The sequence below is a fragment of the Leptonotus elevatus genome, chromosome 21, assembly GCF_054856555.1.
Source record: "Leptonotus elevatus isolate MCC_2025b chromosome 21, RoL_Lele_1.0, whole genome shotgun sequence".
In the NCBI taxonomy this organism is placed as follows: Eukaryota; Metazoa; Chordata; class Actinopteri; order Syngnathiformes; family Syngnathidae; genus Leptonotus; species Leptonotus elevatus.
This window is the reverse complement of record NC_141259.1, coordinates 2,871,694-2,897,609: the sequence shown is the minus strand read 5'-3', so window position 1 is coordinate 2,897,609 and position 25,916 is coordinate 2,871,694. Positions and strand designations below refer to the sequence as shown.

Below are 25,916 nucleotides of genomic sequence, written 5' to 3'. Positions count from 1 at the left end.
TCAGCCCTCAGTGCACAGGTTCTGGTGAGTCTTGATACTGCATGAAAGTCAGTACTGGTCCTGCCTTGGCCGCTCCCACCTGTTAACTAAGTGACCCTTCAAAAAGTCCTACTTTCCACAATTTAGGTCAAAGTGGACTGGGTTCATTCCTTTAATTGCTGGACAATGTCCAAAGCCCACAAGATTTATGGATCTGGTGGATAAGTGACAAAAGTTATATTTATAGCTTCTGTAGTAACATGGCTCGTTTTCTGCCAAAAGATGGTATTCATATATGTAATAGTTATTACTATCTTCCTAATTTTGGACTCAAACGTATTTGCTTTTTCATGCTTTTAATTCACTTTTTCTCCCTGGTATTTTGAATCCAGCAGTCGATTAAGTGCTGATGATGATCTGCCTCCCAGTCTCAAAATACACAATTTTATATACTCAAAATTGTTGCACAAATATGTACTGCAGGCAGTATTTTATTTGACAGTTTATTGTGTAACTAACCTTGGCCCAGATGTCACAACACCTGATTTGAGGGTGTTTATCTACAAAGAAAGATTACACAATGATTTATTAAAAATGCCGTTTCCTTCGGTCTCTTGAGGTGAACGGTATGGGATTTTTTTCTAATAGGTTTTTGGTGAGCTAACAAATACACACACGCACGCACGCACCACATAAAAAATAAAAATATATATAAAAAAATAAAAAATAAAAAATAAAAAAATAAATAAAAAAGAGCAATGATGATGACATTACCGAATGAACAATACTGAGCTCTTTAGAAAAAAAAGAAAAGAAGCCGTTTCCTGGTCACACAGAAATCTACCTATCTGAAATAAATTTAAAAAAAGGATTGGTCACTCACTGCATCTTATATTAGAAGCTAGATAGATAATTATCAATCATAACTTATTATTAATGAGTATTAATTCTGTGTATTCTATAGATCTTGTCATGCACAGGCTTATATATAAATATATAGCACACATTGGGCTTATTGCAGTTCCAGTAAAAGCAACAACAACAAAATCTGGCTACTGCAGTACACGCTATATACTGTGATATTGATGTGCAGCAGGTGTTTGCACTCTAAAGAAGGTTCCAGGCTGGTGCATGAGGTCCACAATATAGCGACATGGCTTTGCAGATTGTTCACTGCTGGAAGTATCTCCCTTGCAGAGTAGTACTTCATTCCAAGCTCGATTGTAGTCACCTCTCACCAGAGTACAACTCAGGCCAATGCTATCAGACAAGTACTGTATAAAAGGGACACGTGTAAATGTGTTTAGAAGAATTTACTGTATAAAAGGGACACGTGTAAATGTCTTTAGAAGAATTAGAAACAGGATATGAGGTAAATGCAGAGGAGTGTTTAACCTTGAAAAGAAGAGCCCTGTGACAGTAGAATCCCTTGCTGACCATGCCAATAGGGATCACATTACACTGCATTTTACATTTGAGCAGGCAGATGTGCAGAAGCCATCCAAAAGTGTGCAAATCTTCTTTCTCAATTGCTCCACCCATGACGTTGCTTACGTGCCTGTTTGACATCCCACGGATTGAAAACATTGCATTAATGAATATTGCACTGACCTACGGAAGCGTATTGAATTCACTTGAAAATTAAAAAAAACTCCTGTTTTTCGCACTAATTTTGGGGGGAACTTTATTTTTTGTGCATTATTATTATTTTCTGTTTTTCTGAATATTTTTTTTCTATTTTACTGCATATATTTTTCTGGCATAAAAAACAGGAGGGAAAAACTGAGCACCAGCTTCTGTTTTGGGAGTAATTTTGTTATGTTTTTTAAAATACTTTTTCTCCATTTTCTGAATATTTTTTCCTGTTTTTCTGAATATTTTTTAATGACAGAAAAACATAAAATAAATAAAAAATTAAAAAATTTGCCAGAAAAAGTTTTGTTTAGTTTTGTTTTTTCCAAGTGAATGCAATACGCTTCTGTATGAACTCGTTCATTTTTGAACCAATGAACTTAGTTCAAAATCAAAAACTGAACTAGTTAATTTTAAAATTTGTGAGCTGAACTTTGAACACGTTCACATAGAAAACAAACTTTGCCAACACTGCCTATACCTATGTCTTGAATTTGAAAAAAAAACAAATCATAATTTATTTTTCAATAAAGAAGGTTTGGGTGAATGTGCATAAAGGAAACTGGTGGGGTTCAGTACCTCAAACAAGAACCACTAGACTAAATAGTTACCTGGCCAAGGCGACATATTGTTCCTCTTCATCATTCAAAAGGGAGATGGATTCTTTCACCTCTTTAACTAAAAACCTCAAAGCTGTATCATTCATCACCTTCCAATATCTCTCGGTTTGTTGTCCATCCTCCGAACTCTTCGTATGTAGATACACCCTGAAGTGAACATGTAGCAACTCAGTTTTGAAAGGTCCCACATATAACATAATAGAGAAGAGCATACATACTCGATTGCTGCATTGGCAACGACGATGGGCAGGCTTTCATTCATTGGCTCCATGAAAAGTTCCAGTAATGTCAAAACTTTCTGATCAAAACACAACTGAAAGATACGGGTATTAAGTATCACATTGTGACTACTTTTTTTTTTAGTTTACCAACTGTAAAAGTCATAGAATAAACATAACCAGGGCACACACCTTCCCAGCATCATAGAAGCCATCAGTGATAATGTCGGTTGAGGCCAAATGATCTGTCAAGCCATATTTGAGAGACAGGCTGGATTCCAATAGACTGTTGAAGGCAGGCTCGCTGAACTTGCTGTTACTATTTTCTGCTTGGTTCATTTCATTAAGCATTTCCAGGGCACTAAAACATAAAAACATGGATGGTTGATATAGGCGCTTTGATTCCTAATGTCTCAATTTAACACACATGAGCAGGGCTGAATTTCTTTTTTTTTAATATGAGAAATCACTTTGTTTGTCAATCACCCAAGTATACTGGTGGCCAGCCAAGGCCTTCTCTGCTGACCTAAACATTGTCAGAAAGACTGACCTACATTCACAACCTAAGATCTTTTATTTGTTCCATAAAATATGTATTACCGTAAAATCTGTGAATAATGTGCACCCGCAAAATCACCCTAAAAAAGCAGGGGGGGGATTATTAATGGGATTTTACAGTTATTTACAACAGTAGCATTCCTTGGCTGCACTGCTTCAAGTAATGTTCCAAGTACTAAATGTGGATCTTGGAATTCTGTCCAATTGGGTTTCAGCCTCTCTATGTTGCCATCTCATTCTAATCTGCCCAGGAGCTTCAGAATCAGTCGCGCTGGCTGATACAACCTAAACTATAAGTGTGTGTTTTTTTAAACAGTCAGTTGTCAAATTCCTCCTCCAAGGCCAGCAAACTGGCCTTTGATGACAACAGCATTTTTCCATCCTGATCATTTGGCAAAACACATCTGTAGCAATCTGTGAATATTTTTATGTTTTTGTCATGTTCTCAAATAAATATTCAGTCTGAACTGCTCCAGACAGTTTCTGTAATTACAAGGCAATAGTGGTGGTGTTAAGAGGTGGATTAGGTCGGCTAAGTCCCCACCAACGGCAAGGTAGGCGTTGTTTGAGCATCTCACCCAAATGTGCACATCTCCACAGACGTGGACTCATCTTTTGCACAAACGCTGATTGCCATGCATGTGGAGCGCAACACCTCCATGTTAGTGGAACGCAGCAAATTGACCAAAGGTTCAAGACCACCAGCGTTCTGCAGCTATGATGGAAAAGATTTACAAGTTAGAGCAGTGGTTCTTAACTTGGGTTCGATGACACCCCAGGGGGTCGATTGATTCATGATGTGATGGTACGTTGTGTGATTTCTTTATTATTGTAATCCCTTCATACTAACTAAGTTGAGCAAAAATAGAATGAGGTCAGAAAAATATGAATTTATATGTATAACGGAACGTATGGTGTTCCACAGGGTTCAATTCTGGGGCCTCTACAAAAATATAAGAACCACTATATTAGATGCTTGTTTGCTTTGTGCTACAGTCAATAGTACGAAAATATTAGTTGGTAAGTACACTATAGTACAAAATCTGATACATATTTGATTAGAGATTGTTGAATGCCCCAAAAGTGTCAGTTTGGAGTTCACAAAAGATGCTTCAAAAGTAGACTTTACACCAATCTGACTGGCTGGATCGGGATCAGCCGATATTATGCAATTTATGCAAAAACGGTGATCGGATTGCCCGATCGATCAATTATGTAATTGATTGGCTCCACAAAATAGGTCATTATGTTGTATTCAATATTATTTATAAATAATGGGGGTTTTTCCATGCTGTCAATTATACATAAGTTTTTCGCTATTCGGGAGCCACGCCAGTTCTCCGCAAATGGAAGTGGTCGACTGTCGAGTAAATATAGAAGTTGTTTAAATGGATATATTGCTCCATTTATTTTTTTATCAAATCGGTGATTGGTTATCGTCTTTTTTTTATTCACTTATCGCTGATCGATGATCGGCTGAAAAATCGTGATCGTGTAATTATACACAAGTCAAAATAAACTTGACAGTTAACCGCCACCATGTGAGACATCAAAAATGTCATGAGAACTTTGACTAAACATCTAAGTACTAACATGGTTTTGATTTATCTGTACAGTATGTGATCATCAATAATAACAGACATCTCAATAAATTTAAATCGTGTAGAAAACTACTCAAATAAATACTGGTTAACTTCTCTTTGAACTTGATTGACACTTAAGAATGGTTAAATGTTAAAATCCCCTCTCCACTTAATAAAGGCTGTATCAGGCAATCATTTTATACTTTGGAATGTTCACTGTATATATGCTGACAGAAGTTAGCTGATCCACATAAACGCTAACCTGTGCCCTGGCATCGGCATCCAGCACCAGTTCACAGATGCACAATGTAGCATTGATGAGAACCTGTGAGTCTGTTGACCTTAAAGGTTCCACCAGTGCACGTACGACCCCCACAGATAACAAGTCACATCGAATGGCTTCCTGATCCGCTATGCTGCAAAGCATGGCTGCAGCATTGGACACTATTCTGGGACAGCTGTCACACAGACGCTGCACAAGAATCTTATGCCCTCCTCCTTCACACATTGTCCTAAGGATGGCACGGAGATAAAAAAAAAAAAGCAACAGTGAAAACTTTGTCAACAAGCATGTAAGCTGTGAATTGTCATATTATCTCTCTTACTTCGTGTTTTCCTGGTGTTCAGCTGTAAGGTTGGTGAGAGCCTGGATTGCTTCCCTTCTCACAAGCAAGTTTTCGCTGCTTAGTAGACATATCAAAGCAGGTAAACTACCTGAATTTACAAAATAAAAAAATCCTGTTTATAACACCAGGAATGTTAATGTTACATCTTTTGTGTAAATACCTAAATCTCTGAAGAGTTCTTTGCTGGATACGTAGGAGCTCATATCGGCCATAGTTTGGCAAACAAATGTTTTCACGCAATCGTTGTTGCCAGAGAGAAGCTCGACCAGAATTTCCTCAACTTTGAAGTCGTGCAGAACTCTGTGACTGTCAGCTTAACACATGAATACACACATATGAAGAACAAGACAATATAAATACTAACTAGTAATTTGTTGCATCACTGTATTGTTCAATGCTTACAGTTCTGAGCAGCTCTGCAGATGCATTCAGCAGCACCGGACTCGACTTCATTACTGTTGGATTTAACAGGAATAAGGTCATGTTTCCCCGTTTCTGACAATTTAGGGGGAACAACAAGCTCCAGCAGTACAGTTAGTCCTCCTCCACTCTGGATCAGCTGGAAATTTTCACTATCACTCACACAATTGCCAAGAACCTGCAAAGCCTCAACATGGAGGTCATTGTACTCCTGAAAGAAAACGCATTAAGAGCAAAGTGTTTCAAGAAAATAATATATTTTAAAAAAATTCTAAAAAATACCAACCGTGTTTTTGATTACATCTATGAGCTTCTCAAGTCCCAGATCTTTCCTTATTGTGCTGTGGGACTCTTTATCAGCCGTGACATTCAGCAAAATCTTTAAAGCCAAGTGCTGAATGATAGCATAGTCCGAAAAAAACAGCTCCAGAATCAAAGGGATGCCACCCAACTCAAGTAATTGTGGACAGAATTGGCTGTTCTTCATTGGCATAGTGGACCAGAGGAAAAAAGAAATGAAAAGGACGTTGGCACAATTTAAATACTGCATCTACAAACACCTTACAGTGGTTAACTTATTTGTATACTTCTTTGACGGTTTACAAATGCTAAAATATTACTGTTACACGGCCTATACCATTAATAAAGGTTTTGGGTTGATGGTGACAGTTTGATCCGGGAAAAATTAGCTTGAATTGAAATTGTCCTGGAATGGAACATATTCAACTTTGGAAGCTCCACTGCATTTATGTCTACTCTTAGATATAGGTTCTCACCTCAACCAAGTTGTACATAGTCTCCAAAGAGTTCTTCTGAACATCTGGTGATGGACTGGAAAGTAGCTTGATTAATACTGGCAGGCCTTTGTTATCAAAGATTTGAAGCTTACAGATGGGAGCCAGGGACAGATAGGATAGGCACAGAGTTCCATACTCTTGAAGAACCAAATCTTTTTTAAGGAAAAATGTACAGTGTGGATAACCAAGCATAGTGAATTTAGAACAAATAACCATATATAATATTTCAGCAAACTAACCATCAAGGGAGAGCTTTTCAATAATCGTTGGAATTATATCCATTTGTTGTAGAGCATTCCCTACAGCACCTTTGAGAGACAACGCAAAATTAAACTTGTTAATTCATTCAGCAAGCCAATAAACAGGCTACTTCAATAATTACACAAAATAGGAGTTCTATAACCAGACAACTGTTAATCGTCAACACACCAAAAACAAAACAAGGAAAAGCTACTAGTCATAATTAAATGTGCATTTGTGAACATACTGTGGGAAGCCATGGTGCCCAAAACCATAAATGCATTTCGTCTGACCAGCTCATTAGCGTGTGTGATGAGTAGACAGAGAGGCTGCAGTACTCCAAGTTCCATCAGTTGAACCTTGTTAGCATCTGACAGCAGGGGGAGACAAAAGACAAGGAAAATTAATTACCAGTGCTGTACTGTCCTGTAACGGTAGTGGTGACAGAAAGCAAAGCCTTCACAAGTATATTGCAAATCATGTTGTGCACCTTCCACTGCAGATTCGAAGATTGCTTCACTTGCTACGACTACAACGTCGTCTTCTGGGGAGCTCAGTAGAAGAACTGCGGTTGTTGTTGTTCTTGTTTTGACGTCGACGCGAAGTGGTTCAAACTGTAAGACAATTGTGATATATTGTATGCCAGAACTTGATGCGTATTCTTTTTTAATCAATGAAGATGCAAACATGGGTCTCACCACGTCCTTGCAGGGTGTTGAACACTTTGACTTTTTTTCTTTCTTATCTTTCTTGTCCATTGCGAAGGTCGTTGTACAGCAGTTATGTACCACCTCATTAATATATTTCGAGCCTGTGAGTACACAAAACTAATAGAGTTTGGGGGCATTTTAGTGTTTTTGCATATATAAACATCTACGACAAAAGAGGAATTAAAAACTGAGCTTGCGCAACACGACAGTGAAGTTTTCCAAGCTTCGGCAAATAATGAACCACACGATGACGACATTATTTTGCCAATTAAGAGTAATCAACGGCGACGTTGCTAAAGTATGACTACAGTAAACATGACGAATGTGACGTCATCACGTAACTGAGACAACCTTTCTAATGACCTCAGATCAAAAAATTAAACGTGATTTGTACGTTTATTTGAACTTACCCCCAATTTGATTCCGTGTTCTAAGTAGCAAAATAATAATAAGGGCAGTTTTTAAATTGCTGAAATCCTTAACACAGATTACAAGATATTCCTGGACCTGCGGCCTGAAAAATAAACCTAACATTGGTTTCTCCGGGCAACCGGCTACAGCAGGGACCGTCAACAAAGTAAAGGACCGAAAAGCATCAATAACTAAAACATTTTAATAACTAAAAAATAATAATTTAAAAATAATAATAAATGGTAAATGAACTGCTTTTTATATAGCGATTTTATTACACCATCTGGTGTCTACAACAACAACAACAACAACAATAATAATAATAACAATAATAATAACAATAATATTAATAAAAGTAATAATAATAATAATAATAATAATGACTACATGTCTGAAAGTGCCAAAACAGTACAGTAAATTGAGTCTTATAAGTTTACTACAGTTTAATACAGTTTTGATACAGATCTTGTAACAGGACAAAAATAATAATTCTTAACTCATTCACTCCCAGCTATTTTCACTTAAGCAATCCCCTTCACTCCCTGCTGTTTTACTGGATTTTGACTGATGTTGCAAGACCCACAGAATATTGTGTTCTCTTGCAAAAAACATGGAACCTACCAAAACAAAGATTAAAGTCTCTTCTTTCATCAAGAAAAAAGTATATTTCTATCTGTTTCAGTTGTGCTTCAATTAACATTAGAATATAGCTAAGTTTCATCATCATTCACAAATCTATGTATGATTGTGAGTACATGAGTGGGGGGTTTTCAACATAGCTCTGGTTCATCTCCTTTGCTCTGCTGCTACCTGCTGGCTGTTTGTGTAATAACTACCATTTCTTCAACCGTTCTTTGCATTTGAGAGGCTGCATCAAATCCTTCTGTATGCTCTTGCAGTGGTTCTCAACCACGGTCCTCGAGTACCCCTACCCAGCCTGTTTTCAATGTCTCCCACAAGCGACACAGGTGTTTCAAATGATTAGCTAATCAGCAAGCTCTGCACAAAGCCTGATAACGATCCTCATGTGTGTTGGCTGGGGAGAGATGGAAAACACGCTGGATATGGGTACTGGAGGACTGGAGCTAAGAAACAGTGCTCTAGCATTTAAAAAAAAAAAAAACACATTTTAAAACGTATAAAGACGTCTTTGGGACACTTAAAACATTTAAAATGGAATGTATGTTTTTGGGAAAATAAGTATGTGTCTATATCAATTGCTTCCTTTGTTTATGCAAAATATTTCACGAAAATATTTGTGTTAAATACGCACAACTTTGTTTTTGAAATATTTTATTTTTACAATTGCAGTTTGTACCAAAAACATTCCAATTAAATGGAGGAATATCTTCTCATTTTGGCATTACAGTAAGTTTTGTTATACAATAGAATACTGTACACAAGCCCTTCCATGAGTTTGGCTTCCACTATTGAATTCCAAAACAAATGCTATCACAATTTGGTAGATGTATTTTTTTCACAAATTTATATTATTGATATACTGTAGTACAGTATATATACAATCCACACGTGTTTTTTCTTGAATAAATTCTAAAGTGTTGGAAATGGCTTGCTCTCTTTGACGATGCAATGTTAACGGTTGAACAAACATGCCTTTTGGGGGATAGGATTGCACCCGACAGTAATGTTAAGTGAATAATGGTTTCCACCGATAACACATTTTTGCCAATACTGATTGTTTTCATAATAAGCAGCATACACCTTCCATTCCAATATTTGTTTTAATTGTTATTGTAAAACATTAAACAATGCTTGTGAAACCATGAAAATTGTTTGTTTAAACTGCACATGAATAACTTCTCTCAAATTAAATAAATTAAAAGCCTTAGTCATCTCATCAGACAAGGACAGTCGTTTCAGACCTCTGAGAAGGGAGATGATATCGGTGGACAAGATCAGTTTTATTTTAAGGGATCGGCCGATCATGGATCCCCCAAAATTAAGGGGTAAGTCAACCCCAATTTTCTTTACAATATGTTCTGCAACCCCCACTAGTCTAAGCATGGCATTCTAAACAATATTATGCTTGTTGAATATTAATTGGGCAACAAAATCTACCTTTTTTATCCATCTCGGGAAGTGGACATTTTGCCACTTGTGTGAAAATGACATCACAGTTGCCCAGGGATTGACAAATCTCGGCTCAGCTTGTGAACGTCACATGACCAAATTCAGAGTTGAGCCGTGATTGGTTGCTACCTAAGCCCCTGAGCAAATGTGCTGTCATTTTCAAGTAGCAAGTAGCAATATGGCCACTGTTTTGGAAGGATGAAAACAGGTGGATTTTGATGCGCAATTCATATTTTACAAATATAATAGTAACCAGAATACCATGTTTAGGCTAGTGAAGGCACATAGAACATATAGTAAAGAATATTTTTGGGGGTTGACTTCCACTTTAAGTCAGCCCAATACTGATCCAGACCATCAAACGGTCCCCTAATTATCATAAATCCTTTATTAAAACTCTAAAGGCAGCATTACTGTTGAAGTTAACCACTGTGTAATAAAAGTATTTTAAAATTATATCATACTCCATAAAGGCCCCTTTATTTTCAAACCGATGTCACCCAATCAATATGATATTGCTCGATTAATTAAGGATTGTGGAGGATATGTGTGTTTTAGTTGGCAGCACAACAACACATCTTGATGTTTCGCATGACGCTATTATCGTTACACCGTACTATACAAATACCGAAGACAATTAGTATATGAATCTGGCTAGCTACAATTCCTATAAGCTTTCATATTCAATAGCAGCAGTGCTGTCAGCCTCCAGGAAGGTTCCAGGCTGGTGCATGAGGTCCACAATGTAGCAACATGGCTGTGATAAGTTTTCATTGCTACAGGAATCTGCCTTGTAGAGGACTACTTCATTCCATGCTCGGTTGTAGTCACCTCTAACCAGAGTACACCTCAGGCCAATGCCATCAGCCAAGTACTGCATGAAAAAGGACAATAATGTGTTAATAATTACAAAGATGACTTTGGATGAGTGTGGTGAGGCAACAGGCATGAATTAGATGATTTTGAAAAGTAAGTGGTAAGTGGAAGTACCTTGAAAAGAAGTGCCCTGTGGCAATGAAATCCTTTACTGATCATGCCAATAGGGATTATGTTACACTGCAGTTTACACCTGAGTTCATCCAGGTGCTGCACCCATGCAAATGTCTCCAGCTCTTCCTTTTCAATGGCTCCGCCCATGACTTCTGCGACAAACCTGACACCGCAAGAAATGACCACAAATTGCATTAACATTAATGAAATATTTGTTTGTTAAATCCCTGCATTGTGTTGACTGTGTACTAATATCTGTACATCGCACCCACACACACACACACAGGTGAAATGTCTCCTTGTTGGTCATTTGCCAGTGGAAATAGTCACCTGGCCAAAGCAACATACTGTTCCTGTTCTTCATTCAAAGGCTCAATGGACTCTTTCACCTCTTTAACTAGAAGCGGTAATGCAATGTCATCCAGCACTTTACGATTTCTTTCTTGACTAGACTCTGACTGGGCCTCATCTTTCTGCTGCACTTCATCACTCATCCTAAGTCATAAGAAAGTAAATCACAGAACAGTTTGGTACCACATATTTCCAAATTTTGAGACAAACTGGACTGGACTGTGTAATAGCTTATTATAGACAAAGATGAGTGATTGTGAATTGGGTCTCATACTCGATTGCGTTGACAACAATGACAGGCCGTAGTTGGTTTACTGGTTCCATGCATAGTTCCTCTAAGGTCAAAACCTTCTGACAAAAACCAACCTGATAGAGACATTATTGTGTTTGATATCATCAGCAAGATAAAATAATAATAATAATAATTAAGTCTAATGCACACACCTTCCCACCATCATAGAAGTTGTACGTGATGACATCAGTCATGGCCAAATACCCGAGCAGACCATATTTGAGAGACACGTTGTATCTGAGCAGACAGATCAAGGCAAACTCAGTGAACTTGCTTCTACGATTTAATGACTGGGAGATTTCTTGAAGGATTTCCAAGGCTCTGAAACACACAAAGATGACCTTACATTGAATCATTGACATACTCACAAGACTGTGCTACACTGCCCTCTACTGTCAGTTCTAAATTGTCAAAACAATACCAAATGCTGTCAGTCTTAACTAAATGACTCCTATTATTATTTGATAGTGAATATTCTTCAAAATTATTCATCCTAAGAAAACAACAAATTTTCTCTGTTAAATAAAAACACAAAGGTAATGTATATTGTGTCACTGTAAATCAGCGTCTCACCCAAATTTACACATCTCCATAGCAGTGGGCTCATCCTTTGCACAAACACTGATTGCCATACATGTGCAGCGCAACACCTCCATGTGACTGGAACGCAGCAAACTGACCAATGGTTCAAGACCATCAGCTTCTCGCAGCTATGTTGAAAGACATTTTAAAATTAGGTTCCTTATTTTATTGCCATATTAAAGCACCAATTATTAATTATTGTAAATGCTGTTGCCCATAAAGCCATAATCGTTGTGTTTTCAGAAACAATCCTATTCATTTGCATCATTACATTTGTCACATTTTGACAAGGTGCAATGGGTTGCATTATAGGTCCCAATGACCCAGGGGAAATTACATAATTCATGCATAAGATGTTTGGCACAGCCAGCATTTTATTACAATTTAAAGAGGAAGTCAACCCATTCATTAATTTTTTTTACAGTAACTGTAATACGTTCTATGCATCCTCGCTAGACTAAACGTGGTGTTATGTTTAATATTGCTTTTGAAGAATATGAGTTAAAGTGTAGCTCTGGCAGCCCATTTTGAGGTATTGATGGGGAAATTGAGCAATATTTTAAAGTTTAATAAATATCTGGTATTCCCATTTTATGTCTAGTCTTGTATTTGCCAAAATAATCCCCCTGGTTAGGGCCAATTTTTATTTTTGTATTATGTATGCATGTTTTCTTAACGGGGAAGAAATGGGGGGGGGGGGGGGGTTTGACAATAATATGTTCTATGCAGCCCCAATAGTCTAAATACAGTATTTTGGTTAATATTGTGTTAGTGGAATATGAGTTAAGCTGCAAAATCCAGTAGTTTTTATCAATATCAGAAAGTGGCCTGTTCAGACCCGCATTTCTTCTGCTGGGCAAATTGTATTTATTTTTTTAACTGATTTTGACTATTTTTCCCTCATAAGAACATGGGGGGAAAATTGGGGGGGTTATATCATGTTTTTATTTGTTATTGAGTATATGCCACGGAGGAGGCGGGACTTCCGACTTCTAAGTCACACACCTACGCTATTTTCTGTTATTGTTGTGACGTAATAGGCCATGTCCAATACTCGAATTGCCACCTTTGTGCCCCTCAAATGCGCGTTCCCGTTAATGGGTGCGAGTGTGTAGGGTGTCTCAGTTCTCCGAGTGCGTCTCAGAGTGCTTTGGAGAACTGAGGCACCCTACACACTCACACCAATCAACAGGAACGCACAATTGAGGGACACAAAGGGTGGCAGTGCGAATATTGGGACACGGCCTATATGTCGCAACAGTAACCCGGAAACAGCGTCGGTGTGTGACTTACGGAAGTCGGAAGTCCGTGGCATCTACCCCATAGCAGACGCCAGGATAGTATGGATGTAACGTGTCGTAAACTTACCAAACTTATATGTAGCATTTTTAACATGAACATCATGCAAATCAACTTGCAATTATGATTGGTTAGCAAGAATCCAAACATGAACCAGTAGTGTTGCATCATTCAAATTATGCATTTTTATTGGTTTAGACACGCAAATATGCCATGTCCACTGTAATCATTTATTGCAGGGGTGCCCAAGTTCGGTCCTCGAGAGCCACTATCCAGCCTGTTTTCCATAATTCTCTCCACTAAAAAACCTGATTCATGATCAGGATCGTTATCGGGCTTCTGCAAAGCTTGCTGATGAGCTGATCATTAGATTCAGCTGTGCTGAAGGAGGGAGACATGGAAAACAGGCTGGATAGTGTCTCTCGGGGACCGGACTTGGCCACCCCTGATCTATGGGTTCGAAGGGGTTAAAAATGCTGACCTAAATATTAGGAACACCACATAGTACGAAGCAGCGTACATGTAATTCAAGACCATGCGTAGATGTTTGACACTGCTATTATTGTCTCTTGTTATCTCTTGTTTGTAGTGTAATATTGCATGCCTGTACTTGCATTGTGTCTCATTCAACTAACTTGTGTTCTGGCCTCTTCCTCAAATGCCAGTTCGCAGATGCAGAGCAAGGCACTGATCAGGACCTGTGTGTCTTCCGATTTCAACGGCTCCACCAGTGCTGGCATGACTCCCTGTGATATCACTTCACACCGGATGGCTTCCTGTCCTGCCATCCTGCCGAGTAATGTTATAGAATTTGCCAACACTTTAGGACACGTGTCTTCTAGCCTCTGCACAAGCGCCTCGGGTCCTCCCGCATTAAATACTTCCCTGGTGGTGCCATAGCAATATAAGGAAAACTCTGATTAATGCACATAATGTTCATCCTTATGCTCGTATTTTGTGAGACTGCCTAAATGAAATGAATTTGGAGGAAGCTAATAAACCAAGCAGCAAGAAAAAAATGTGTGCACAATGTGACAAATATCTTTAATCAGTGGTCTTTGCAAAGTAAACAATTTGTTCAATTACAGACCTGTGAAATTATTTGATCAACCACAAGTTAAGTGATCTACAAGCATTGCTATTTGTAAATACAGTATAGGGCAAATTAATACTTAATTTTGTCTCACTTCATCGAGTAAATAAAGACTACATTATCACGACTACTGGTCATATTCATAGAATTGGATTTTAATTGATGTGTAAATACTATGAAGGAATAGAGTGGGGGTAGTCATCTTGTCTAGCTCTTACATAGCATTGAACTGGTCTCCAGATGTGAGGTTGGCGAGGCCCTGGGTAGCATGCTCTACGGTCACTGGGCACTTGCTCTTCAGTAACCGAACCACAACAGGTATGCCACCTGAACCAAAGAAATTAGTCAAATGTGTACTTGAGATGTCAGTGGTCAATTTGGTGTAAATACCTAAATCTCTGAAGAGGTCTTTGCTGGGCAGGAAGACGCTCAAGAAGGCAAAGGCTTGGCAACTATATGCTTTTACACTATCACTGCCCAAAGACAGAAGATCTACCAGAATCTTCTCAATCCTCTGCTCATGCAGAAATGGGTGAATGGCAGCTGTACACATACAGTGATACATTAAAACACAAACATGCGGAACTCCAACACACAGTGCACAGAAGTAGGCCTACAGTTCATCTTTTTAACTAATTTTACTGCCAGCCCAGTTAAAATGAAATTTTGGCAGTGAATGAGTTACACACGTGGTTTCAAACTTGAACAGTATTGTGTTCTTACGGTTCTGAGTAGCACTCGCGATGCACTTAACAACAATGGCCTGGATTTCTACATTGCCGTTTTTCAGCAAAGCAGCTGCCTGGCTTTCAGACCATTTGTAGTTGAGGAGAAGCTCTATCATCATAGCAAGGCCTCCTCCGTTCTGTATCACCCGGAAACTCTTGAAGTCATTCATACAATTGGCAAGAACCAGGAAGGACTCAACATGTAGGTCAACTAAATCCTGCGAGATGTAGAAGAAATACTCAATTGTTTGCATCCATCCCAAAATCAAGTGCTGATTTAAGACAAAATTAAATGCACAAAAGAATTGGGACACCAGGTCTTTAGACCTCCAGAAGTTATGGCAACATTACCAATAAATTTTGTCCTTTCACCACTCTAGCTGGTTTTACTCTTCTGGATCGATTTTCAACAATAGTTTTTAGTGTGTGACAATCCAACCTGTTCTGTTTTAACTGTCAGAAATTTTTCAAAAAGGTCATGACTGGGAAATTTTGTTTGCTCTATTTCACACACACTACACAAATATTATACACTCACCAACCTTATTATTGAGGATCTCGATGAGCTCATCAAACACCCGTTCCTCCCTGAAGGTGCTTTGTGACTCTTCACAAGCAGCGATTGCCTGCAGCGTTTTTAAAGTCAATAGCTGAATGACATTGAAGGCTGACTTCAGGAGAGCGAGTAGGTGATGTATCGCATTTAACTCGATGACAGCCGGGCAAATGTGGGTGTCCTTCATAGACATAAGAGCAATACAATATTTAAATCAGTTGTCTAATTCATGCTGGGGGGTTTTAAGATACAATCCATGATTCATTTTGTTTTGATTTGAATCACCTGAACCAAGTTGTGGATGGTATCCAGAGAGTTCTTCTGAACATCTGGGTCAGCACTTAAGAGGAGGTTCGTTAATAGTGGCAAACCCTTGTTGTCAATGATCTGCGCCTTACAGCAGGACTCCGTGGACAGAGAAGACAGAAACAGGGTCCCAAATTCTTGGATAACAGGGTCTGATTGACAGGTAAAACATAACATAGTAAAATTTAAAAAATCATATAAGTGAGGAAATATAGATTTTTGATTTGAGCATTACCAGAACTTACCATCAAATGATAGTTTGTCAACGATTGAAGGAATAACATCAATGTTTTGCAGTGCAATCCTGGCCATAACTTTAAGTGACACAACAACTGAAATTAAAGGCCTTTTCACACTGCACTTAGCACAGAAAGTAGCACAGAGACAATTCAGAAAAAAATGATGAATCCGCTACCCCAGTGTCCCAAACTCTGGCTAGTTAGTGGTGGTCTCTGGCATGCACAATACGTGCAGGCGCAGAGGGCCGAATGTAAAAAAAAAATGCTTAGGTGAAATGGTAGTTCACTGTGTAGGGAGACCAGGACTAGTTGTATCACGGTTAAGTTGTCACATTGCAATTTTCTTCTCCACCAGAGGGCGCAACGAAAAAGTGGAATACTAGTCATCTTTGTATAAATTGTCAGGGGTTGTGTATTCTCTGAGAAGAGAATAGCACATTGTGAGCTGACATGAGTGCCAGTTATGTTTTGCACAACCCAAAGTAAAAAAATTCAACTTCATATATTTTGAAACAGGCGTCGTACATAGACAAATTCTAGCAGCAAATCATGTGGACTCGTTAGAGGGGCGATTGAGGCATCTTGTCATGCCTCAGTCACTGCTGTTTTAAGCTAACTTTAAACTAGAGCAAGTGTTAGCCAACATGGTAGTTTTGTAGTTTTGGGCAACTTTTCTCAGTCATTTTTGGGTTTGTTGTCACATGTGCAAAGAATGGGCCAATGAAAAATGCACCTCTGGCAACTCTTTACATATGCCAGATTTTTCTTCAGATAATGAGTTTAAAGAGTGAGGAAATTAGTTTGCCAAGTTTTGTTTCATCATTTAAAAATGTATTTTCTATTTGTTGGAACTACAGTATGCCCACATGTCACTGGTTTAAGTTTCTTGATAAACCATCCTTCCATTAACCAAAATGCTTTATTTTTTTAAATTCAATTTATTCTCAGATTTTCAGTTAAAAGGAAGCAAAACAGGCATTTGAGGCTGAGAGCTATGACCTATATGCCAGCAGTTCCTAAGGGCTTTGAATATATTTGATATATATTTTATGTTAAAGCTTGCTCAATGACTATGGTAAATTTTCAAGATCAATTATAAACAATTTATCTGGCTGTAAAAACAAACAAACATACAAAAACAGGAGAACAAGGATAATGTTGTCCTTATTTTAGTAGTTGCAAAATCCTATGTGACATTTTAGCCCATATAGTGTGACAACTTAACCATTGGTGGGGCAACATGTCACATGTTCACTCCCTCTATTTGATGGCTTATAAATCTGCACACACAAAAATATACCCAAGACTTTGGTGTTTCATCTGGTATAGATTTTGTTTATATATGATGTATTGCTTCCAAGAAATATATAAAAGTATAAAAAGAGATACAACTAGCCCAGTCTCCCTAATGGCAAATATAGTAACTAAAGCCAACAAATTTTGTTTATTATTCCACTCCTACACCTTGTACACTAAGTCTGCAAGCTAGGAGGGACACTCTTCGAAATAGCAGTAGAGACAAAAGTCAAATCTAAAATACAGTATAAGTACAATGTTAATTATTGCCGTTCATATGGAAAAAATTGTGCCCCCTTGTGGAGTCGTCCTCTAGATTGGTCTTACAGTTGTTGTCACGCTTTCTGTTTTTTCGGCTGAAAGCTTAAGTTAAAAATAAATAAATACTTGAAATAAACCATGTCCCAGGAGCATTTTACTGGCCTAGGTATTATTAATTCGAACCATAGTTAGGGAGCATCAAAGGAAGACCAGAAGGCAACACTTTGAAATGATGTAACAATCTACAGTAATGCTACTCCTCCTTGCTGGGAAAGAGAGACATAATTATTACATTAAGTTTGTTTTTCATTTCACATTCATCAAGATGTGTGTGTGTGTGTGTGGGGGGGGGGGGTCCTTAATCTTAATTTATTATTTGCTTTTGCGGTAATCAGATGAGAAATCGATTTTTTTTTACAGAAAATATTAGGTTATTTCTCATTGGTGTGTGTGTGGGGGGGGGGTGTACAGTGACTTGGCAAGATTGGTTGAAAGTGGTGGAAACTTTTCTTTCTTTTCTTTGATCCTTCCTCGGGTCTCCTGACAACTTCACGACTCTAGCTGGATTCTGAAGTATTTTAGGTGAATGGTATGGGATTTTTAATAGGTTTTAGGTGAATTAATGAGTACACACTCACATGCACGCACATATGCACACACACACCCGCACATTTAACATAATTACACATGCTTCACTTGTATCACATCTACTTATCCTTATTTTAAATAAAGCCAAAAAAATAGGGTTTCCCATAGTAACAGCTAGTCAAATAGGCCTACATATTGCTAGCTGCGGCCGATTTAAAAAAAAAAAGAAAAAGTTTACTTATTTATGCACAAACCAGTGCGAAAGGGCACCAAGCAACTCGTTTTTCGGTTGCTTAGCAATCAGTCCCAAATATGGGCAAGCTTTCCACCAGCTGCCTCGTCTCTACGCCGTTTACCCCGCTTTAGTTAGCGTGAAAACCAAGTGCAGTGTGTAAGCTTTAACTAATTTAAACCACATAAACATGTATGACGTAGGCCTACTGTTGGTAGACATGACGCCTATTCCAATGATGGCATTGCGTCTGATCTTGATGTTAGTGTGATTGATGAGCTGACTGAGAGGACCCAAGGCCCCTTGCTCCGTCAGATAAGCTTTGTTGAAATCTCCTAATAGCGGGGAGACACATGGCACAAAAGATTAGACGGAAGGACGGACGGACAGACAATTTAATTTCCCCTCACCTTCCTCCGCAAAGGTGTAGATTGCTTCACATGCTTTAATTAAAATCTCCTCTTCGGGAGATCTTAGTAGAATTACTGCAGTTGCGGGTGTTTTGAATGTAACTTGACGTGCTTCGATCTGTGGATGACAGGAAGGTAGTCAGACACAACTCCAATGCGGCAACAACAAAAAAGTAGATGTGACTCACCTTGTTTAAAGACTCGCAACTTGTCGTCTCGCTTTTCTTATCTCTCCTCCCCATTCTGTCACCTGCAAAGGCATATAAGCTTAAGTAATTTCATACTTCTTAAAGTACATTCACACGTTTGAATTCTAAATAAATGGTTTCAAACTGCCCCCTTGCTTTAAGTGTCCACGTCGAGGACGTAGTCGAAACACGACTATGACAACAAAGTTAGTGTGACGTAACTGTTGGTTACCGGGGCAACCTTGCTGTAAGGTGAGAAAAGTTAGCAAGCTTGACGACACAAAATAAAAGGTAATTTGTACAGTGATTATTCGCTTTTCTAAATGATTAAATGCATTAATATTTACACGCAAAATAAAATGTGTCTTTATTATGCGCATGATTGTTTTATTGTAGAATGTGAAAAGCATTATGTGTTTATACACCAATGCGGCAGATTTATTTTATACAATGTTTTGTTAAGAGAAAAACTTGATATAGTTTAGAGCAGGTGTGGCCCATTCTGAACACTCCGTTCTTAAATCCTGCATTACATTACACTCTCGGGAATCTTGTAATTGTGTTGATTTAGCCGTTTTTGTATTCGTTAATTAAAATATATGAATAGTATATATGTAATAATTTGATAATAATGATACGTTTGGAACAAAAATGTGAATGACTTGATTTTTTTTCTTCCTAGAAAATATATTTGACACATTTAACGCTTAAGCGCATTTATGGACGAGCCCATATTTCCGTTGTATAAATCTGTCTACTATGTTGTAGTCAATCGTTTAGACCACTAGAGGGTCTATGTTCGCTACATTACAACACTCTGCTTCAAAAAAAATTACTAAATGATGAGAATATTCCGTAGCTTCAATGTACGAGGGCCAAGACTTGAACGTAATTGACCTGTGTGTGTTTTAACGTATTGACAATTATGCACTTTACCTGATTTAGCATTGTTTTATAAATGAATGCAAAATGAAGTGGTAGGTCTATAATAGGCAACAAAAATATATAGAACCACATTAACAATATTTGGTATGAGCATTCTAAATCTGAACGTCGTGTAGATGTAGTTGGAGCGGAATGCAGGGAGAAGTAGCCTTCTCCTGGCGGCCAGAGGGGTCTGCAGCGAATCAGGACGCAGCCCCTGCAAAGCCCAGGCTGCCTGAGTGTCAACTCCCCTCTGTCGAGCTGTCACTTGACCGCAGCAGCAGCAGCAACACCACACATTAACCAGAGTGCAGCGCACGGATTTAGATCACCTGTCGACTTTACGTTAAAGGCGTCGCCTTGATTGCGTTTCCAACGGGGCGGCGACATTAAAGGACAACAGCTTTGGCATCTCCACGGACGGAGCACGAAAGCGTCGGACGAAGGTTTTCGCCGCAGCGCGCTCCTCGGGTTGCTAATGCTAATCGCTAGCCAGCTAGCTTGCGGACTGATAGCAGGTGTTCGGCAGCCCGTTGGTGTACTTAGCTGGCGAGCGAAGGTCGGATGAGCTAACCGTTAGCTTATGGTCAACAGCATCCCGCGGGCTGCTTTGGCATAATAAAATTGTTAATGTAGTAGTTTTGTCAAGACAACGCGAACACGTCTCATGTCATTTTACGCAGTGTTGTCAAGTTTGCTCCGCTTGACGCCTTTATGAAGTGAACCTATATCGTTGCTAACTAGCATGCTACTGCTATGCTAATGCCAGCTCAGTGAGGCTTCACGTCGTCGCAGGACTGCGGAGTTCCACGAGCGAGCCGAAAGGGGGAAGAGACGTGCTCGATAATGCGGACTGGGGAACTTTATGGACTGCCAGGCGAAGGAGAACAACAATATTAGCTTCAACATTGCATCCCCCACTCCCATTAGTCCTTGTTGAGATCGGGCCATATGGTTATAGGCAGGCTGTGGTGGATATTTGATGAAGAAAGGGATTAGGACATTTTGACCAGCCAGCTGACTAAATGAATACCACTGTTATTCACTGAGTTGTGAGGTGGTGGCCACTGTGCCAGATAAGGGAATCCATTCTGAAGATTAACCCACGGACTGCAATATCCACAACCAGCTTGCAAAACCATGGCTTCGGCGGGCAGTATTGCTGCAGCCATTGCTAGCAAAACCAAGACAAAAAAAAAGCACTTCGTTGCCCAGAAAGTGAAGCTCTTCCGTGCCAGCGATCCTCAACTCAGCGTGGTTATGTGGGGAGTCAACCATTCGGTAAGTCTGACCATATTTTAGGACTAATTATACATATTTATGTCCTCGCCATATGACGTTTATAAATGGCTGCAGGTTTTCAACAGTTGAAAATGGCACAATTCCTATAAGGCATACCTTTTTATTGCCTGCATCGTGTTTTGAGCTGTTAATAATCGTGGTTTCCTGTTATGCACATGTAGGATAAGCTGCAGCGCTTGATGTCACGAGACAGTGCATCTTCCAATGTTAGAGAGCTTATCGCTGCCCCTTCCTTTTTGCATTGGGTCAATGCATGTGGTTTGCTCTTAGTGCAAAGATAACTATTGAAAGGCAAATACAAAACGAATATATTTTTTTCTTTATGCAAATAAACTTGATTATTTAGATGGTGGGGAAATGTGACATACTTTTACAACTTAACAAAAATATTATGTGAGAGGGATGATGTAAAAATGCACAGTTAATTGATTGCATTAGTTGGCGTACACTGTAACTAATACTTTGTTGGAGAAACATTTGTTTGAATTACATCATTCAGCCATTTTGTGGTAGACGTTTCCTACTCACTCTTGCAAAAGTACTCAGAATCTGTCAGACAAGTTGAGTCCTCTTTGGGTCACCCAACAGATGTTTTCAATGAGAATAAGGTTTAAGTTCTGGCTTGGCATTTCTGAAACTTTTATTTTCCTCTGATGGATGTGGATGTATGCTTGGAGTTGGGCTAAATATATGTTTAGGTCTCCTAAAAGCATGTGGGGAAATTGATGAAACTATTATTCAACATTTTGGCCACAATCCTAAAACATATTTTTGATACAAAAACAACACTGAACGGTGGCTGCATCCACTGTATATTTCTGCCAACCATATTGTGAAATCATGATTGACACAATCACCATCATGCTTTGGTTTTGTTTCATGGTGAAGTGGTTAGTTAGCTTGCACTATGAGAAAGATGGGCTCTGAGTCCTTAGTAGATCACTTGACACGTTCTATTTAACTGACACACTTTCATTTGTGTTTTCTGATTATTCAAAAATAAGTAACAGCAACATTGATTTCTGCAAAACAGTTGGGGCGAAGCATGTGCAGCTAATCCCCCAAAAAATTATTTTTATTTTTGACAAGCAATTGGCCTTGCCAGAAGTAGTTCTGAAATTGAATAATTAATAATAGCGTGTCATGACATTACATTTCTGGTTTTGCTTGTCTGGTGCAGGAGCTTCAACGGGTTTGATCTTATTGAAACTGGTGCAACCAGCACTTGCTGTAATGTAATGCCAAAATTTAATTAGGTAGTAGTAAGTAAGCATTCCTGCACAAACTATAATTTGTTTTGTCAACATGTTAATTGACTTAGTGACACAATTTCTGCCTGAGTTTAAATGAACAAAAGAGCAATTACGTCTATATAGATTTTTTTTTAGAGGGTCGGCGACGAAAGATCACTATTTAGAAATGAAAATTACCCTCTACTACAAACTCCCTTGAATGGTCAAGGAATATGGAAACACTTTTTTGTTCATAGTAACAAACCAATTTGAACTTCTTCTTTTTTTTTTTTTGCTCCACTATCATCCTTCTGTAGGTTTGGTTTAATCCAATAAAGTAAAATGGATACAAATAGTTTAGTTCAATTCAACTTTCTCAGTCTTGCATTTATTGACAAGCAGCAGTGTACAGTAGCGCTAATTGCAACCAAAATCTCATGGGTAACCACCAAACAAAAATATAAACGAGTATGAATACTGAAGTAATGGTCTTGTCTTTTAGTCACAAATGTACTTAAGTAATGACTTATTCTGTTGGATGACTGGCAACAGTTGTTAGATACAATCATGGTTTATATCTTTTGCCATTCAAAATTGTATTTTTCTTCAGTGTATTATAAAAAAAAAATAACAATGTACAATCTCAGGCTTCTTTTCTGTGTACAAAATTCAGAGGTGGCCACGTTCACCTAATTTGCTCACCACCTCCAGCCTGAGGCACTGATATCAACAGCAGTGCACCGGAAAGACCTCAAGCAACAACCGAAAAAGAAACAGCAACCGTTGCACACACCCAATTCTCGGTTGCGAGGCAGAGGTGGCGCACTCCAGCCATCGCCAAAGTCATAAAAACACAGTATATACAATAAACATAATCGTGTTTTACAACAACGCTGAACTATATTTACAATTTAATATGTACTAGTAGATGATTTTTTTAATGATTGTAGTGAAACAATGGCAAAAATTAATGCCGACTTTGTATTCATATAATTTCTCATTTCTAGTCCCTGATCTTAAAATGGCTGCAGGAGGGAGGCCAATGGTATTGGTCACCGCCGCGAATACTGATACCTTAAAATAAGACTGGTATTGGCACCGATACCTGGTATCGGTAGTCACTCACCATAGTCAGGGTGATACCACTTCTGCCTCAATTTGAGGCAGGAAAAACCCTGAAAATGCTGTGAACATAGTTCCTGTGAATATTGTTTCACATTAACTCTTTGACCGCCATAAACGTTATAAAACGTTTAGCATAAACCTACGGAAGGGCGCCGAGGACGTTAAAAGACGTTCACTATGTTTTTTTTTTGTTTTTTTTGGGAAACGGGTGGAGGAAAGCCTTGGGCAGCTGTGCTGAAAGTATCAAGCAGATCTGGTTAGTATAATGACTCGTTTTGGCCCCTAGATGGCAGCGATGACTCTCTTTGCACAAGGTTGGATGGGCCGCCCACCGTGGGCGTCAGTAGAAGACGTGAGGCGGAGCTAGAGTGTTGAGGAGACAATGTCTGATGAAGCCACAATGGCAACCGGTTGCAAGCAGCTCACGCTTGAGCATTTTTTTCAAAGACGGAAATCATCGATCAATACTAAAAAGCGCATTGATGTCGACAATGATGATGACTCCGAGCTTGACGCCAAAGTTGGAAGCCTTGACGCGACCGTTATGATCACGTAGTAAGCCTCACCGGCTAAGCGCGGCTAGCGCTGCTAACGCCGGAAAACGCGCACAATAACCGACCGGGTACTTCTACACAATCGGACATTCGATCGGGCGATGAAGAGTTGTCGAAAAACATCGACCAATGCATTGATGATGATGATGATGATGATGATGGTGAATCCCGAGGTTGACGCCACAGTTGGACGCGGCCTTTATTCCCACGTCATAAAGCATCACCGGCTAGCGCTGCTAACGCCGGAGCTGCACATGCGGACATTTTGTCGGACAATGAAGAGTACCCCGAGTCCAATGCATATTCATCGTAGGAGCGGGTACAGTCTGATCACGGAGAAGACACTGTTTCTGGACTACGATGTCACCATGAATGGAGTGGATAAGATGGATCAGAACATCTCTTACAACCCGGTATAGCAACTGAAGGACATGAGGAAGCCAGACGTAACACCACCGTAACGTAACCGTAACATGATCCTGATATTAGACTTGATGGCAACACACACTGCAGTATATACTTGCTATTCCCCGGAAAAAACGGCCTGCAAGAAAGTGGAGCACACGAAGAGGCAATCTGTTGTGCAAATGCTGTTGCGTCTCCTTGCACGCAGGAGAGTGTTACAAAAAGAAAAACTGTCGTTGAAACATCCACATATTTGTAAATAGCACCACAGTTGCACACATTTGTAAATAGTTTGCCAAATTGTTGTCAAATTGTTACACTGTTGAATGTAAATAAAGGTATTTTGCTATCAAAAAACACTTTTTCATTCTTGGTGGTAGTGTTTTATAGAAGTAAAGCACTATTTAGGTGTTTGTGGCATCATTCATGGACAAAAAGAAGTGTAAAATTCACTAGAATGCATGAAATAATATCGTTTCACTAAAAGCTTGATTTCTCCGTATTTGAGTCCAAAACAAGCGAAATCGGATGAAACTAACCATTTTCTATTGTTGATTACTAAAGAACAGAATAAGGTAGAAACATACTTTGTTTTTCTGATGAAAGATGAAAGTCCAATCTTTCATTTGGTAGTATGTGTGTTTCCATAGTCCAAACAGAACATTTTCTGTGGACCTTGAAAGATCAGTCAAAATGCTTAAATCGGCTGGCACTGACGGCATCCCTTTTCTGAAAACGTCTGGCAGTCAAAGAGTTAAACCTACCTAGAGACTCGTTAGGCAAATTGCCCCAAAAAAGTCTTGTATTACCAGGTGAAAGAGCATATTCTCAAGGCGATAGGACATCACATTTTACTATGCCAATACAAGATAGTATGTTTTATTGTGTTCATATTTGTTGAAATGTATTTTTTTTCACAAAGCCTGACTTACTTTTATTTATATTTTTTCTCTAAGATACTTTATTTTTCTACATTCCACTGCAAATTTACAGTGATTAATTGACAACTAATTGATTATCAAATGAATCAATTGTTTTTGATAATTGATGAATCGTTCAGACATTTGTTAAATTTAAA

At 38.8% G+C, this 25,916-nt stretch overlaps 3 protein-coding genes across 11 annotated transcripts in view; 1 reads left to right on the top strand and 2 right to left on the bottom strand.

Annotated features, from left to right (window-relative positions):
• Positions 1 to 509: 509 nt before the first annotated feature.
• LOC147155574 (armadillo repeat-containing protein 3-like) lies at positions 510 to 7,920 on the bottom strand. Of its 3 annotated transcripts, none has more exons than XM_086066216.1 (17): positions 7,794 to 7,920; positions 7,372 to 7,484; positions 7,164 to 7,287; positions 6,921 to 7,043; positions 6,673 to 6,741; positions 6,413 to 6,585; positions 5,923 to 6,117; positions 5,619 to 5,847; positions 5,377 to 5,529; positions 5,196 to 5,304; positions 4,853 to 5,102; positions 3,586 to 3,722; positions 2,642 to 2,810; positions 2,450 to 2,544; positions 2,223 to 2,378; positions 1,375 to 1,537; positions 510 to 1,253 (listed from the first exon to the last, which is right to left on the bottom strand). In XM_086066216.1, the coding sequence occupies exons 1-17, from the start codon at positions 7,915 to 7,917 to the stop codon at positions 1,047 to 1,049; spliced, it is 2,589 nt and encodes an 862-aa protein (XP_085922342.1). In that variant the 5' UTR covers positions 7,918 to 7,920; the 3' UTR covers positions 510 to 1,046. The 3 variants fall into 3 exon arrangements, with proteins under 3 accessions (XP_085922342.1, XP_085922343.1, XP_085922344.1); XM_086066217.1 differs by having other exon boundaries at positions 7,372 to 7,500; positions 7,794 to 7,887; XM_086066218.1 differs by lacking the exon at positions 510 to 1,253 and having other exon boundaries at positions 1,384 to 1,537; positions 2,321 to 2,378.
• A 322-nt stretch (positions 7,921 to 8,242) lies between these two features.
• Positions 8,243 to 21,016, bottom strand: LOC147155573 (armadillo repeat-containing protein 3-like). 3 transcript variants are annotated; one of them, XM_086065650.1, is made up of 17 exons: positions 20,233 to 21,016; positions 19,297 to 19,358; positions 19,109 to 19,226; positions 18,908 to 19,033; positions 16,328 to 16,396; positions 16,062 to 16,234; positions 15,763 to 15,957; positions 15,216 to 15,438; positions 14,883 to 15,035; positions 14,711 to 14,819; positions 14,035 to 14,284; positions 12,092 to 12,228; positions 11,671 to 11,839; positions 11,501 to 11,592; positions 11,206 to 11,370; positions 10,876 to 11,038; positions 8,243 to 10,759 (listed from the first exon to the last, which is right to left on the bottom strand). In XM_086065650.1, the coding sequence occupies exons 2-17, from the start codon at positions 19,348 to 19,350 to the stop codon at positions 10,553 to 10,555; spliced, it is 2,403 nt and encodes an 800-aa protein (XP_085921776.1). In that variant the 5' UTR covers positions 19,351 to 19,358; positions 20,233 to 21,016; the 3' UTR covers positions 8,243 to 10,552. The 3 variants fall into 3 exon arrangements, with proteins under 3 accessions (XP_085921776.1, XP_085921775.1, XP_085921777.1); XM_086065649.1 differs by having other exon boundaries at positions 8,244 to 10,759; positions 20,553 to 21,016; XM_086065651.1 differs by lacking the exon at positions 16,328 to 16,396 and having other exon boundaries at positions 8,244 to 10,759; positions 20,553 to 21,016.
• pip4k2aa (phosphatidylinositol-5-phosphate 4-kinase, type II, alpha a) overlaps positions 20,369 to 25,916 on the top strand; it is a 32,487-nt gene continuing 26,939 nt past the window's right edge. For 2 of the 5 annotated variants that reach the window (XM_086065655.1, XM_086065654.1), the window contains exon 1: positions 20,369 to 21,501. In XM_086065655.1, the coding sequence (XP_085921781.1) occupies positions 21,361 to 21,501 (141 nt within the window). In that variant the 5' untranslated portion in view covers positions 20,369 to 21,360. The remainder of the gene's footprint in view (positions 21,502 to 25,916) is intronic. The other 3 variants (XM_086065653.1, XM_086065652.1, XM_086065656.1) reach the window with 2 other exon arrangements.

What these genes read in the sequence shown, in the direction of transcription:
- LOC147155573 (XM_086065649.1), bottom strand. Translation starts at nt 20,610, where the DNA reads ATGTCGCCGCCCCGTTGGAAACGCAATCAAGGCGACGCCTTTAACGTA. An exon ending in CTTTAACGTAAAGTCGACAG is followed by an intron (nt 19,359 to 20,552) that starts GTGATCTAAATC and finishes ATGCCTTTGCAG; the next exon opens with GTGACAGAATGGGGAGGAGA. An exon ending in GGAGACCAGTTCAATGCTAT is followed by an intron (nt 14,285 to 14,710) that starts GTAAGAGCTAGA and finishes TGGCACCACCAG; the next exon opens with GGAAGTATTTAATGCGGGAG.
- LOC147155574 (XM_086066216.1), bottom strand. Translation starts at nt 7,917, where the DNA reads ATGTTAGGTTTATTTTTCAGGCCGCAGGTCCAGGAATATCTTGTAATC. An exon ending in GTGGAGATGTGCACATTTGG is followed by an intron (nt 2,811 to 3,585) that starts GTGAGATGCTCA and finishes TTTATGTTTTAG; the next exon opens with TGCCCTGGAAATGCTTAATG. An exon ending in ACAGGGCTCTTCTTTTCAAG is followed by an intron (nt 1,254 to 1,374) that starts GTTAAACACTCC and finishes CCTTTTATACAG; the next exon opens with TACTTGTCTGATAGCATTGG.